This window comes from Lacerta agilis, chromosome 6 (genome assembly GCF_009819535.1).
Source record: "Lacerta agilis isolate rLacAgi1 chromosome 6, rLacAgi1.pri, whole genome shotgun sequence".
NCBI lineage: Eukaryota > Metazoa > Chordata > Lepidosauria > Squamata > Lacertidae > Lacerta > Lacerta agilis.
In genome coordinates, this window is record NC_046317.1 from 33,767,631 (window position 1) to 33,781,560 (window position 13,930).

Genomic DNA, 13,930 nt, shown 5'->3' on the forward strand with positions numbered 1-13,930 from the left:
AAATGTGGCATGTATGCTATTTCATAGCTAACAACACATCAGAAACATCTAGAAATAGGTATTTTTGATATCCTACTTTGTAGTTCCGAGCTCTGAAGTACTTCTTAAGTGCCATTCCATCTGGGATACTGTACAAATTGAAAAACAGTCTTTTAACATCTGTATTTCAAACAGCTCTCTTTTTTTGTAGTTCTTGCTTTCACAATAAATTTGCAGTTCACAACAAGGCTTCTGCTGTTTCTTCTTGCCAGTGCAGTGCTAGGCTTGGAATTAAAAAAGAAAAGACACCCGCCAAAAAACCCTCTGACACTGAATAAGTTCTGTTTACTCAGGGAGTCTTAAGAGCAGGGGGGGCAGAAGGGCGCTAAGTTTTTGGAGGCAGGCTTACCAGTAAAGGCAGGGACAGCAGTGTCTTAAAAAATAATATATCAACTATTTTTTGCTTCAACAAAACTTTTGAGCTGTTTCAAGTGGTACAACAGCTGCAATCAGTGGTCAACTGGGCTGCCATGTTCCCTCACAATGCCACAGTTGAAATAACAGCATGTCATGATGTAGCATTCATTCCACATGTGTTGTTTGGAAGACTCCATGGCAGACTCCATTGGCCCACTGTAATCTGAAGTAAATGTGCTAGAGTCAGCTTTACCGACAACAATCAGATATGTGACATCATGCTAGCCAGACAGCACAGTCCTCATAGCCCCTTGTCATATTGTAACCCAAATACCAGAGGTGAGCCAAGCACTGACTCTCCAGGCTCTTCCTTAAAACTTTAGCTAAAAAATTCTCCACACTTTGCCTTCAGACTATTCAGTTTCAGCTACTGGACAAAGTTCACTTTTAAGAAGCTGGGTGCTCCCTTGCACAGTGGAGCCCATATCAAGCCTTTTAAAAGGGCGGAAAGGGAAATTAAGAAAGTTACCACCACCATCACCCATTGTGTATGGTTAAGGGTGGGATTGAAATTGCCTTTTAAGGGAGACATAATACACACCGTCCTGCAAATGCAAAAATGAGAGTTCACACGTAAAGCAAAAGGGCCACACTTCGAGGAAATCACCTAGATAAGAACAGACAAGTGTAAACTGGTTCTGTATTTCAGTACATTTTCAAGAACATAAACACAATGAATTAGGCCTCATGCACATCCATTATGATATCACTAATATGATACAGAGTCCAACCCTGGGAATGTTTACATGATCAAACACTGCACTTCCACACCAGAAATGAGAATTGCACAAGTGGTATTAACACCTGTTATCTTCAGAGTAATAAGCACCCTTCATGCCCACAGAGAAGAACAAATCTACCAGTCTACGTATACAGAGCGATCCTATGCAGGTTTACCCAGACAAATGACCCACTGTATTCAATGGAGCTTCTTCCTTGTAAGCGTACATAGGATTGCAGCCTAAAAATAGTATCTGTCTATTTGGTCACACAGACTTCATATTGAACTTTTAATTGCTACTCGGAGTAAACTGCAAAGACATTTGCAAGAGCAAACAGAGATCTATTTTTGAAGGCGTATGAGCAAAAAGTATCACTTGTAGTATCCCAGAGGCACCTGCTTCCAATCTGCATGCTCTGCTTGTCTAGTTGTCCAATATGTATAATCACAATAATTTTATACCTTGGTATCATCAGGTCTTTTATTCGAGCCTTAATTACCTAAGAGAGAAGGGGGGGGAGAGAGAGGGAGAGAAATTAAATTCATGGTCTCATAAGTAAACTAATATAAACTACCTAGGATAGTTACAGATAGATACAGCTCCGTTCAAATGTTTAACTAATTTACTCTAGTGGCAGGAATCTAAATACACCAGTGATGCATTGCACTTTAAACAACTTAAGACAATTTCACATCTGCACGGGACTGAATGTGCTTAACTGGATGGATTTTGTCCTGTAAAATTAGCTGGTAGTCAACACAGCTTGTTCCTGTAGTTGCTTTACCAGAAGCAAGTCCTACATGGAACTTAATCCCAGTGTAAATATGATTGCAGCCCTAGCATTTCTGGTAGCTGTGAGTGGGGGAATGGGGATTCTCCTTATCATCAGGGGCATTGATTGGTGGGTGACCTGTTTTCAAGTATTAAGCCTCCCTCCCCAATACAGAACACTACTACAAAGTAGTTTTTGGCAGTCTCCTTGATATAACCAAAATCTTGAGTTCGGTTTGTGCAATGTGACTTCTGATTCCTCTCTGCACCCTATGTACGGTAGGTCCCTCGAAAATTTGCTCTGGAGAGTCCCCCAATGTGGGGCTGGAAGGAACAGGCGAGGAAGAGGAAGTTCAATTGTGCACAAGGACATCTGTTATGTGAGTGGAGCTGCATCGTTGGATACAGCCATATGTATCTATAGATCTATTTCCAGTGCTTGTGAAGCAGATAATGCATTTTGGTCTCACTTGGCATCACTGGGAAGCTGCTGTATCATGCCACCCTTTTAATTTATCATGATGCCCCTGACTAAGCATCATTCAGGGCATTTTGGGAAAGTTATAGGGTGACCAGACACGGCTGCCCAGTGATGCTTATAGCACTACTACTGCAGCTAGAGAAGCCTACCAGGGCCCAGTGATAGAGGAGGAGCCCCTCAGTCTCGTAGTTGACCCTGGTGTGGCTCAAGCCTGTCTTGAAACCACAACTTCTGACTCCAGTGCCACTTGATATCCATAAACAGGTGGACTAGCTGATGTGATTAAAAAGCAAAAGGGGAGACACCCAGCATTTGTTCAAATACACTCTTTGACCCAGAAAACTTGAGAGAGAGAGAAAGAAAGAGAGAGAACCAATGGCACGTCATGCAGTACAGAGAAGACTCACATTCCTGACACAAGATGCAGCAACAGATTTCTCAGTTAGCATCAGCACACATGGAAACTAGCTGTACCACTATATCCAAGATACAAAATCATAAGCTGGGCAATGTGGTAACTATCCCAAGAAGCAGCTGACCTACAAGGTTAACTAGATTATCATCTCCTTACACAAACATCTTAATATATCCCTTCATAGGTCCTAAAGTTGAACTCTTGTATCCAAAAGCTGTTCTGAGCAGAGGGTTTCCCCCCCTGCACTGCAGAGATTTCTATAGGATATACCTCCAATATACTTTCCAACTTTGCTTTACTAATAAATTGTGTACCTCAGAGATGGTCTTTGTCATTTGTCTGCACAACTCGGCTTCGTATTTTTCCTCTTGAAGATAACTTGTTATCACATCCTTCAAGATATTATTCACAGTTCCCACCGGAAAGCACTTTGCAGGACCTGGAGCACAGAGAGAGCTCACACCATTATTTTGGAGGGCTGTGATATTAAGGGGCAGTGGGGGGGGGAACCAACTGTGCACACATTTACTCAGTGAAACAATGACTTAGTCCAGTGGTGGCCAAACCTGGCCCTCCAGCTGTTTTTGGACTACAACTCCCATAATCCCTAGCTAACAGGACCAGTGGTCAGGGATGATGGGAATTGTAGTCCCAAAACAGCTGGAGGGCCAAGTTTGGCCACCACTGACTTAGTCCAAGGGCCCCCACACTACAGCCTGTGGACCACTGGGGGCCTGTGAACTTCTGTCAGGTGGCGTGTCTGTGAAGAACACTTACAATTTACCAAACTATGAAATAACAAGATTATAACCTTTTAAATAAACAAAGGACACTCCTCCACCCCTTTAAGTTTAAATAAGTATTGCTACAAAAGTATAACTTATTTCCTAAGGTACTCAAGCACAATGTTTTTGGGAAATACTTGGTCAAATAAATCCACCTTTTTAATATCAAAGCTTGAGCATTCTAGTTTTCCATTTTGTTGTTGTTTAGTCATTTAGTCGTGTCCAACTCTTCGTGACCCCATGGACCAGATCACGCCAGACACTCCTGTCTTCCACTGCCTCCTGCAGTTTGGTCAGACTCATGTTGGTAGCTTCGAGAACACTGTCCAACCATCTCGTCCTCTGTCGTCCCCTTCTCCTTGTGCCCTCCATCTTTCCCAACATCAGGGTCTTTTCCAGGGAGTTTGTCCATGGAATTTTCTTGGGAGGGATACTGGAGTGGCTTGCCAGTTCCTTCTCCAGGTGGATCACGTTTAGTCAAAACTCTCCATCTTGGGTGGTCCTGCACGGCATAGCTCATAGTTTCTCTGAGTTATTCAAGCCCCTTCGGCACGACAAGGCAACGATCCAGTTCTAACCCAGTGTATTTTCAATGAGTTAACAGCAACTAGAAGAACTTCCTGCCGCCTCCGGCGAGCGCAGCGGTGCCACCCGAGTACATGTAGTAGGCGATGCCCAGCGCCCAGAGGAAAGCGAAGCAGAGCATCAGCTGAGACCGCCGCCACATTCTCCAGCCCGCCCAGTGCTGCAGCAATGGAACCAGCTGCCGCCAGGCCAGCAGGAAACGGGCAGCAGGTGCCGCCGCCGCTACCTCCACGCAGGGTCAGGGTTTTCCATTTTATTCTCCACCAAATATGGAATCATTTCCTAACATGGAATATCTCTCACTGGAAAGAATTTTTTTTCTTTTGGCCGTTTCATGCCAAAAATAGTTCATGCGTTGTGTCACGCAGAATGCCCAGGTGACTTCTCAAGAGGCTTATGAGCAGAAGCTTGCCTCGGGCAGTTTTCTAAATTAGTTTATATATTTACACTGCATCTATGGCTTTCCCCCCTCGAAGCAAAAAGAAAAGCTCCAGTCTTTCCTATTTATTTGATCATTATACCACAATAGTTATACTTGAATGTTTGGTGATAAACTGCCTGTACACTGCAGAAATCACCAACAGTAGGATATGCTTTGTCTGCCCTAAGGCTATTACTGTTGTACACAAAAGATTTAAGATTTAAACTGTTTATTTGTTACATATTGCTATTCTTGTTTGTTCCTCAGTTGCAATGTATTCATTGTAGGATGACTCCAATGATGTAAACAGCGGCATAAAATATAACAAATAAATATGATAAAGATGATAATAATTACTATTACTTTTATTATTTGTATAGTGCTACAAAGAGTGGGACTAGACTATTAGCAAGAAAATGGGTAAGGTAAGATACTTACCCAACTGGTACGTGTTTTCCATCTGAACCCCGGGGCGAAGAATATCATCATGGTGGCCAGGTTCATCCATGTAAGACACTGTACTTATGGAGCTGAAACCGAACCCAGTACTAATTGTATTAAATGTGATTTGTTGAAAGCTACATTGATTTTTTTTTTTTAAAAAACCCACCTAATTTTATTTATCTTTTACATATTTATAACAATGTCATGCTCCTGAAGACACTGAGTTATGATTCTGTATATATGATTGGGTCACATCTCACGGAAAACCTTCTTAAACAAAGAAACATTTTCAGTATGCGAAGCAATGCTCTAAAATACAAGTATGAGGCCCTTCCCAAACAGTGATTTGCAATATGTTAAATCCCTTTGAACTTGTCATATACAACATTTTAGGCACTGGAAAGAATTAGGGAAAGACAACATCAGTTACAGTCTGAGAATTTTAAGCACTTCTGAGATAAGAACAAAGTCAGGCAACACCAAAGACACTGGAAGAGGGTTTAAAGCAGGACTGGCTAATCTATAGCTCGCCAGATGTTGTTGGACTACAGCTGCCACCACACTGACCATTGGCCTTGGTGAATGGGGCTGATGGAAGTTGGAGCTGGTGTGGTGTGGTGCGGTGCTTGGAGTGTTTGACTAGGAAACCTGGGAAACCTGTTTTCAAATCTCCACTCAGCTGCTAGGTGACCTAGGGCCAGTCACAGTCTCTTAGCCCAACCTACCTCACAGGGTTCTTGTGAGAATAACATGAGGATGGGAAAAACAATAAATGCCACCTTAAGCTCCTTGGAGGAAAGGTGGGATAAAAATCAGATAAATAAACATCTGGATGATTTAAACCATCTTCCACAATGACACTAGGCATTTTCAGACAGTGTTATTAAGTCTGTAATACTATACACAGTTACTGAAGGGGGTAGGCAAGGAGGTCCAATTGAACCTAGTGTGACTTGTTCCTAAGTAAACCCATCTATAAGATGGAAGGAAGCTGGGCTACAAGACTACAGAAGACTCTTGGTCTGTAAGACTCTAAGCCCAGTGTAGGGAAACCTTGGCCCTTAGAGAGAGCAGGTGTGGGGAACCCAGGCAGGAGTTATGCAGTGGCTCCTCAGCTTACTTTTACCAGTGCTGCAGCAGCAAAGGAACACCATGGGACTGCAAGACACCATCCCAGTAGCAACCCTGTCCTTCACCCACTGTTTTCTCTAGTATTGGCAGCAGCACACAGTGTCTACTTCTTGAGACTCTGTACTTCCTGCTTCAGGTATGGCCGGGAATCCTTGTCAGAGTGCCTCCTAAGTGCTTAGAAACCATCAGAGGAATGATGCTCCTCCTACCTGCCCCTTCAACTAACTATCTTAGATTCCAAGTCACCGGTGAGGAACCATTGGCCTTCCTGATGTTGCAACTCCCATCAGCCACAGCAAGCAAGGCCAATTGGCAGGGATGATGGAGTTGTAGTTCAGCAACTTCTGGAAGGCCAGACTCCCAACATCTGCTCTAAGCTCTACCATTCCTTCCATTTTCCCTTTCTTTTTAAAAAATAATTTATATTAAAGATTTCTTTGTTTACAAAAATACATGCATTCTCTTTTTTAACACAGTGGTACCTCAAGTTACAAACACCTCGGGTTACAAACGCTTCAGGTTACAAACTCCACTAACCTGGAAGAGTTACCTCAAGTTGAGAACTTTGCCCCAGGATGAGAACGGAAATCGTCTGCTGGCGGTGCAACGGCAGCAAGAGGCCCCATTAGCAAAGCACACCTCTAGTTAAGAACAGTTTCAGGTTAAGAACAGACCTCCGGAACGAATTAAGTTCATAACCAGAGGTACCACTGTAATTGTGTTTTCTACAGATCAGTTTCATTTGTTGTGGGACATTAGTGTTACATGCAGTATTAGGTTAGGAAGAGAGGAGAGTAGGGAGGGTCCATGGAATGGGGTAGGGTGGTAATGCTTCTATTCTATTTCGTGTATGTATGGGGTTTTGTGTCAGCATCACTTGTGTGGGTTCTCTTTCTATTCGCTGGTTATATTTCCTTGGTGGTGAGGAAGGTTGGGAGGTGGCCTAGAGTGTGGTTGGTTGTCTTTGGTTGGCTGTAGTGAGATTTCCATTTTCCCTTTCATCTCTCCTTGTGCCAAAGCATATGACGACACAGCACAATATTTGTGCATGGCCAGTTAGGGCAGAACTACATGCTGTGAAGAAAATGTGAGTTCTGATTTTTAGCCCTTTCATCAGGCCACTTGACTGCTACTCTTACATCTGGAGCATGGGTGCCCCTTATCGCCCTCTTGCGTAACACAGCTCTTCATTTACCTAAGGCAGGCACTAGGTTCAAAACAGCTGAAAGCCAGATTCCCACCCATTACCAGCCACCCCCATGTAGAAAAAGAATAACTGAGCATGACATTTGCAAAAGCTTGAATTTTATTATACTGTCCGGATGGAATGGTCTTCCAAAGAAACTGAGTAACTGATGGGAAGAAAAGTCAGAAAATGATAAATATGCTACTCACTCTTTGTTTCTTCCAAAAAATTCTTTCGCCCTGACTTCATGGCTTCCTAAAGAGGATATGCTGCCTCTTTTCTTTAACAAGCGGGCCGCTTTTTCCTTCATTGTGTCCGACATGTTTTCTAGATACAGGAAATGTATTTTTAAAACATAATCGTGACCTAAAAGTATATACCGGTAGGCATCTGGTATCAGAGCAATGCCTCTTACAAAAGGTATTGTAACGAGAGTCTTTGGAAATGCACAGAGTCTGTGAAGTGGAAGCATGAGTGGTTATACCTAGGTATTGGGAGAGCTCCCCTAAGTATTGGCTCAATGGTTTCAATAATCATTCCTTTATCGGGGGGAGGAAGGGTCAACAAACTAAATATAATTAGCAAAAAGTGTAGCAATTTTACTCCACTCGGTGCCCTATTCTGGGATATGTTGATTTATCTTCTGAGGCTTTAGGAAATGGCTGGAAAGCGACAAAGAGAGGGCTACTCCTTTGGGAATTGCATCTTTAGCTTGCTCCAGGTTTGCTTCCCATCAGGAAAGGCAAAGGAAGTTTTGAGGAACCACTGCTTCAAGGTGTTGCAGGTTCCTCAAGAAGGTGGCACCCAAGCAAAACCTTCAGGGACTGTTGCTTCTTAGCAAGCAGCCAAGGCCTACAGAGCACTTCCACAACAGCAGGAGCCACTCCAAGTGTTCCCGAGGATGCTGGAAGTGCTGCAAGGCTTTGGAAATGGGTGAGAAGTGCCGTGGAACATTTTTTTAATGCCACAAAAGAGGCCACAGCTGCCCGATTCAGAAGGATTGTTTGTGGAACATATGTAAGTCCTGACAAGATCAGGCCAAAGGCCTCTCTAGTCCAGCATCCTGTTTCTCACAGTTGCGAACCAGATGCCTATGGGAAGCCCCAAAGCAGCACATGAGCACAACTCCCTACTTGAGACTCCCAACAACTGGTATTCAGAGGCATTCTGCTGATGGCAAGGGAGGTAGAACATGACCTGAAAGCTGTACACCGGCTCCCTCGGTCATTAATGCGAGATGAGCGTCGCAACCCCAGAGTCGGACACGACTAGACCTAATAGTCAGGGGTCCCTTTACCTTTATCTTTTCAGCATTGTCCTCCATACTCCAAGAAACAACTTACTGTAAATAAATGCAATGTCAAAAAAATGTGACAAGGCAAGGCCCTATTCAGAAATAAAAAGCAACCAAAAGTCTCAACAAATTTATTATGGCATTATTCATAAACTAGATTGCACATCATAAAGAAGGCTGATCGCCGTAGAATTGATGCTTTTGAATTATGGTGCTGGAGGAGACTCTTGAGAGTCCCATGGACTGCAAGAAGATCAAACCTATCCATTCTCAAAGAAATCAGCCCCGAGTGCTCACTAGAAGGACAGATCCTGAAGTTGAGGCTCCAGTACTTTGGCCACCTCATGAGAAGAGAAGACTCCCTAGAAAAGACCCTGATGTTGGGAAAGATGGAGGGCACAAGGAGAAGGGGACGACAGAGGATGAGATGGTTGGACAGTGTTCTCGAAGCTACTAACATGAGTTTGGCCAAACTGCGAGAGGCAGTGAAGGATAGGCGTGCCTGGCGTGCTCTGGTCCATGGGGTCACGAAGAGTCGGACACGACTGAACGACTGAACAACAACAAAGATTGCACATCAGAAGATGCATGCATTCTACTCTCACAACCTCATTCTATAAAAATGGTAAGTAATGCCATAATTTTTGCTGTAACAGACTAATGTATACACCCCTCTGAAAGAAGAACGAAGTTTACTCATGAATAGTGGCATGCCACTTGGAAGAACTGAACCATTTATTTGGCTTGCCTCCTCCTCCTCCTCCAATTCTTCTCATAAATTGGCATTAAGCATGCAAACACATAAGAAACAATACAAGTCCTTTCTTTACTGCTGTTGTAAGCTAAGGATCGCCTGAGGCCTCCTGAAGCGGGCTGGCACCTTGAACAACAAATAACAATTACAAATTGCCCATCCCGCTTTGCAATGGGGTGGGGAGAAGAGAAATAAGTGCAGCCACCTCAGCTGCTTTTGTGCAACTCATGAGCCACCTCTGTGGCACACTTTGTGTGTATTTATTACAAGTCCACAAACTTCCTTCTGCCTGCACATTTAGTCTCTCCTTAGGAAGATGCAGTGTCTCTTCAGTATTGTCCCTTGGACTTCCAAGAAATGACTTCGTGTGGGGCAATGAGAAAAGGCGAGAGATATATTCAAATGTAGATGATTAGAACGGGGAGGCTCCAGAATAAAATTAGCCTTCGTCTGTACACAGCTACAGCATGAAGATTAACATCTCTCTTTCTTTTAAATACCAGAGCTAAGGCCCCCTGTGCCTTCCACTACAGGTAGGAGAGGCAGAAAGCCAATACATGAAGATTATCCCCACTGCTGCAAATCCCCGGGGTGGGTGCGTGTTGCTCAGTCGAAGTACGTGCACCTTAAACCAACGAACTTAAGGAGAAGAAGTGTGCATGCACACGAAAGCTCATACCAAGAACAAACTTAGTTGGTCTCTAAGGTGCTACTGGAAGGATTTATTATTATTATTATTTTGTTTCAACGAACTTAAGTTAGTCACGTCCATTAATTTAAGTGGGCCTACTCTGAATGTAACCGCGCAATGGGTAGAATGGGCAAGAGCCCTGGCGGAATGGGGGCGCGCGCTGGTGGGAGGCCACTCCGCTTCCCGCCTTTCTACTGCCCCAGGCGAAACCCCCGTTTTCGGGGGTCCCAACAAGCCTCCCGCCGGCGCGTTCTTACCTTTCCTCTTCCTTCTTTTGCTGCTGCAGGACAGAGCCGCAGCTGTTGCTGGTTTCCAGGGTGACTAATCACCCCCCCGGAGGCTGTTGCAGCCGCGGAAGGCGGTCGTGGCGGTGCTGCCTCCGCCCTCATGGGCGGGAAGAGGCGGAGGAGAGCCGGTCTCCCCTTCCAACATTGCCCAAGGTAACTTTGCTGGGCGGGAAGAGGCGCCTGGAGCGCAGCAGCAGCAGCAGCAGCGCCAGCGCGCTCCCTTCTTTCCTTGGCTGTCCCCCCCCCCCCGGAGCCTTGCTTTTTACCGTAACTGCGCGCCAGTGGAGCAGCTCCGGTCAGTCGTTGGGGTTGGGCTCGGGGGTCTTGTGAGGCACGTCCTGCCACGGGTAGGAACGTCGGCAGCTGCCCTCGTCATTAAAAAGGAGCACTAGAAAGTCACCTCGCCAAAGGAACCGTGTGGGGAAAGCGCTGTGGTCGTCAGGAGCTGCAGTCTGTGCGCCTTGGTGGTCCGGAGATTTAGCAAAATCCCTGCCTTGCTTCCTGCGTGGCTGGTTTTACATGCTACTACTACTGTACTGGCCGGTCCCTTTCAGGCCAACTCCCGATTATCCACTTTGGTGCAGGAATAGAGAGCGCTCTAATTAAAAGTCGTAGCCTCGTATTGGTATTACAATATATAAGCGCTTATGCCACGTGGCAGCCCATGTATTAGGTGTAGAAAGCCAATGATGAATATGCCAGATTTTCTATGCAATAAAAATGCTTTCCCCGCTCCTTTAAGTGTACTTGTGTATAAAATGATGAGCTAACAAAAGAATAATCCAGTGCAGGGGTGAGAACCTGTGGGCCTCCAGATTATGAGAGTGAACACTACACCCCCAAAAATATAGAGAGCACAAGGTTGGGAAAGGATGGTGAAGACTTTGGGGCTATAATAACCCTAAATTCCCATTTTTCAGTTTCCTCCAATATCCATCTCTTCATTTCAGATCTGCTTTAAATAACAGACTGTGGGAAGAGAGAACTGTTCAATGTACAGCAACCAAATCCTATACATGCATACTTGGGAGTAATTTCCATGGAACACAATAATTGTTTCTTAGTAGACATGTATAGAATGGCACTGTAAATATTGTAAATGACTTCTAGGAGAAAATAATTCAGCACAAACATAAAACATTTTTAGATTTGTCATTTATTTTCAAGGGGGGAAATCACATTTCAAGTACAACTTATTTAAATTTGTTCTTATGTATAGAATTTAATAAACTTTGTTCTGAAATGGGGACCCTATTTCTTGTATAATATCATGTATGATAAATAATTGCATATTCAGGATTTTGTGAAATGGATGATTAGGGGGAAATCATGATGGAAAGACATTTATAAAAATCATTATTTACAAAAAAATAGACATTTGTATTCTAATCTATAAGGAAAGAAACACTGAAAATATGTGGTTTTATGATTATCTTCAACAAGTCAATACGACACATTCATATTACCAGTGGTCAGATATAAAGCTTTGCTGCAGTGTTTCTGATGCAACAAACCTATATAGTTTACAATTTTTCTCTGAGACCATCAGGTTAGCAGCAAAGCTTTCATAACAGACTAAGCAGTAAACAGGGCCAACTAGACTAAAAGGATAGTATATTTCATTGCACACGTAGGCTGAGAAGTCCAGACTTTTAAACAAAAATGTTTAAAAATATACATGTGTTTTAAGTCCACAAATATCTATAAACAGTTTATACACAAGGTTTTTTATTTATTATAAAATGATATAGTTTGATATCTGATAAAACACCAGGGAATCTAATTCAGGTTTCAAAATTCCTTTAGGGTTGAAATCACAGCTAAGAATTAAGACCCAAGGCCTGCAAATGCTTATACACATGCTTAATTGCATGCAAGTCAATAGTGCCTTTGAAAACATGTGGACAACAGTTTGGCAGGATTGGAGTTTAGCATTTGAGTTTGATTGAGCCAGTTAATTAAAAAAAAGTGTGCCTACAATTCCTTCATTTTGAAAATCCATCTCCCCTTCTAAGACACTAGCATAAGTGGTATTCTTAAGTGTCTAGTTGAGAAATGACGCGGTAGTTTTATAATACCATTTTACCGGAGGTAACCGCTAAAACAGCTGTATTCCATATTCATACTAATTTGAAATACAATTTATGAATGTTAAACATTGTTAATGTCACTAAAAGACAGATTCTAGACTTCCACGTACTGCTTGGCCTATAGTGAAATTCCTACTCATGGGTAAACACTTTGAACATCATCATCACACTAATCCTTGAAATCAAGAGTTCAGTAGCAGCAACAGTGATCCTTTCTTAAAGGTCAAAAGAGGTCAATTGCTTTGTGATGTTGTAAATTTCTAACCATGTCTAATTGAGCAAAATAGTGACCAGCATAAGATGTCCATTATCACTAGAAACGGCTCTTACATAAACTTTCAAGAAAGCAATTCCAGCTCTGGTGTAGACCCCAGGTTGGGATTTTCCCATGGGAAGAAATATTCATTATCATATTGCATTTGAAGTGATTTGGTTATCATGGTAAGCTTCCAAATAAAAAAATCTAACAAGAAAAGCTTGTTAAACAATGCCTTATAAAAAAAAAACCCAACATACATCTACATTGCAGTGATACTGAACTGACTCAGCACCTAAGTACAGGTAGATGTCAAACGGGAATGAGATAACATTACTTTGTTTAGTTAAAAAACAACAATGCACAACTTTTTCCAGAGTGCTCTATATATGCAGATATATCCTGTAACTTCTAATAAAGTTGTACACAGAGAGGAGCCTTTCCTGTTAAGCTATGGTAAAGGTAAAAATTGAGGAAGAATAAGAATTAGAGGACAGAGGAGCTGTCACTACAGTCACTCGAAATCTTTAAGTAAAATAATTATTTCAATTTTCTTGTCAGACTCTTTCAAAATATTGATCCCTTTTAACACGATTCAGCCATTTCAAAATTACTCCTATAAAAGATAAAAGTAGTGATTGCTCATGTTAACTCTTGCAACCAGAAGAAGCTCAGAAAGTACCATCAGTATACTTGCACTAGGGTCAGTCAAGAGTGGCTTTCTTTGTTTGCAGCTTGTTGATGATTAACAATAGGGTTGATTGATCAATATCAAAAGAACCCTGTTACGTACATGCAAGAGTTAAGTGTGTTTACACCAGCTTTTCTTGGGGATTTTTGCTGTTACCAGCAGGATGCTTGGGAGTCCCACTTAGGAAGGGTCTTCCTAGGCTTCAAGAGTAGCTTACTTAGGGCCACATAAGAGCAGCTTCCCAAAGGTAAGTTTAGTCCATGTCATGATTCAGACTGCAGCCATTGTGTGAGTGGAGTTCCGCTCCCACAATAGGACTTCCCTCTTCTCTCCCTGCATGCCTCCCAAATCTGCTTTGTTCAAACAAACATCTAAGCACAATGTTTCTTTCCCATTTTAACAGTTTCAGGTCTGATTTTTCTTTATCACATAGAATAAATAGGGGAGGAGTATCAGAGATGCAACTTGGA

The 13,930-nt window shown here is 42.8% G+C and overlaps 1 protein-coding gene across 1 annotated transcript; it reads right to left on the reverse strand.

Moving 5' to 3' along the window:
• Window positions 1-1,077: 1,077 nt before the first annotated feature.
• TCTEX1D1 (Tctex1 domain containing 1) lies at window positions 1,078-10,529 on the reverse strand. Its single transcript, XM_033151859.1, has 5 exons — window positions 10,394-10,529; window positions 7,607-7,724; window positions 5,075-5,166; window positions 3,160-3,284; window positions 1,078-1,677 (listed from the first exon to the last, which is right to left on the reverse strand). Exons 2-5 carry the CDS (start codon window positions 7,717-7,719, stop codon window positions 1,474-1,476), a joined length of 534 nt encoding a protein of 177 aa, XP_033007750.1. The 5' UTR covers window positions 7,720-7,724; window positions 10,394-10,529; the 3' UTR covers window positions 1,078-1,473.
• Between the last annotated feature and the right edge of the window lie 3,401 nt (window positions 10,530-13,930).

Coding starts and splice junctions, on each gene's coding strand:
- TCTEX1D1 (XM_033151859.1), bottom strand. CDS start 7,719: ATGTCGGACACAATGAAGGAAAAAGCGGCCCGCTTGTTAAAGAAAAGA. Junction 5,167..7,606: donor TTTTTTGGAAGAAACAAAGA/GTGAGTAGCATA, acceptor GTTCGGTTTCAG/CTCCATAAGTACAGTGTCTT. Junction 3,285..5,074: donor GGAAAACACGTACCAGTTGG/GTAAGTATCTTA, acceptor TCTGTGCTCCAG/GTCCTGCAAAGTGCTTTCCG.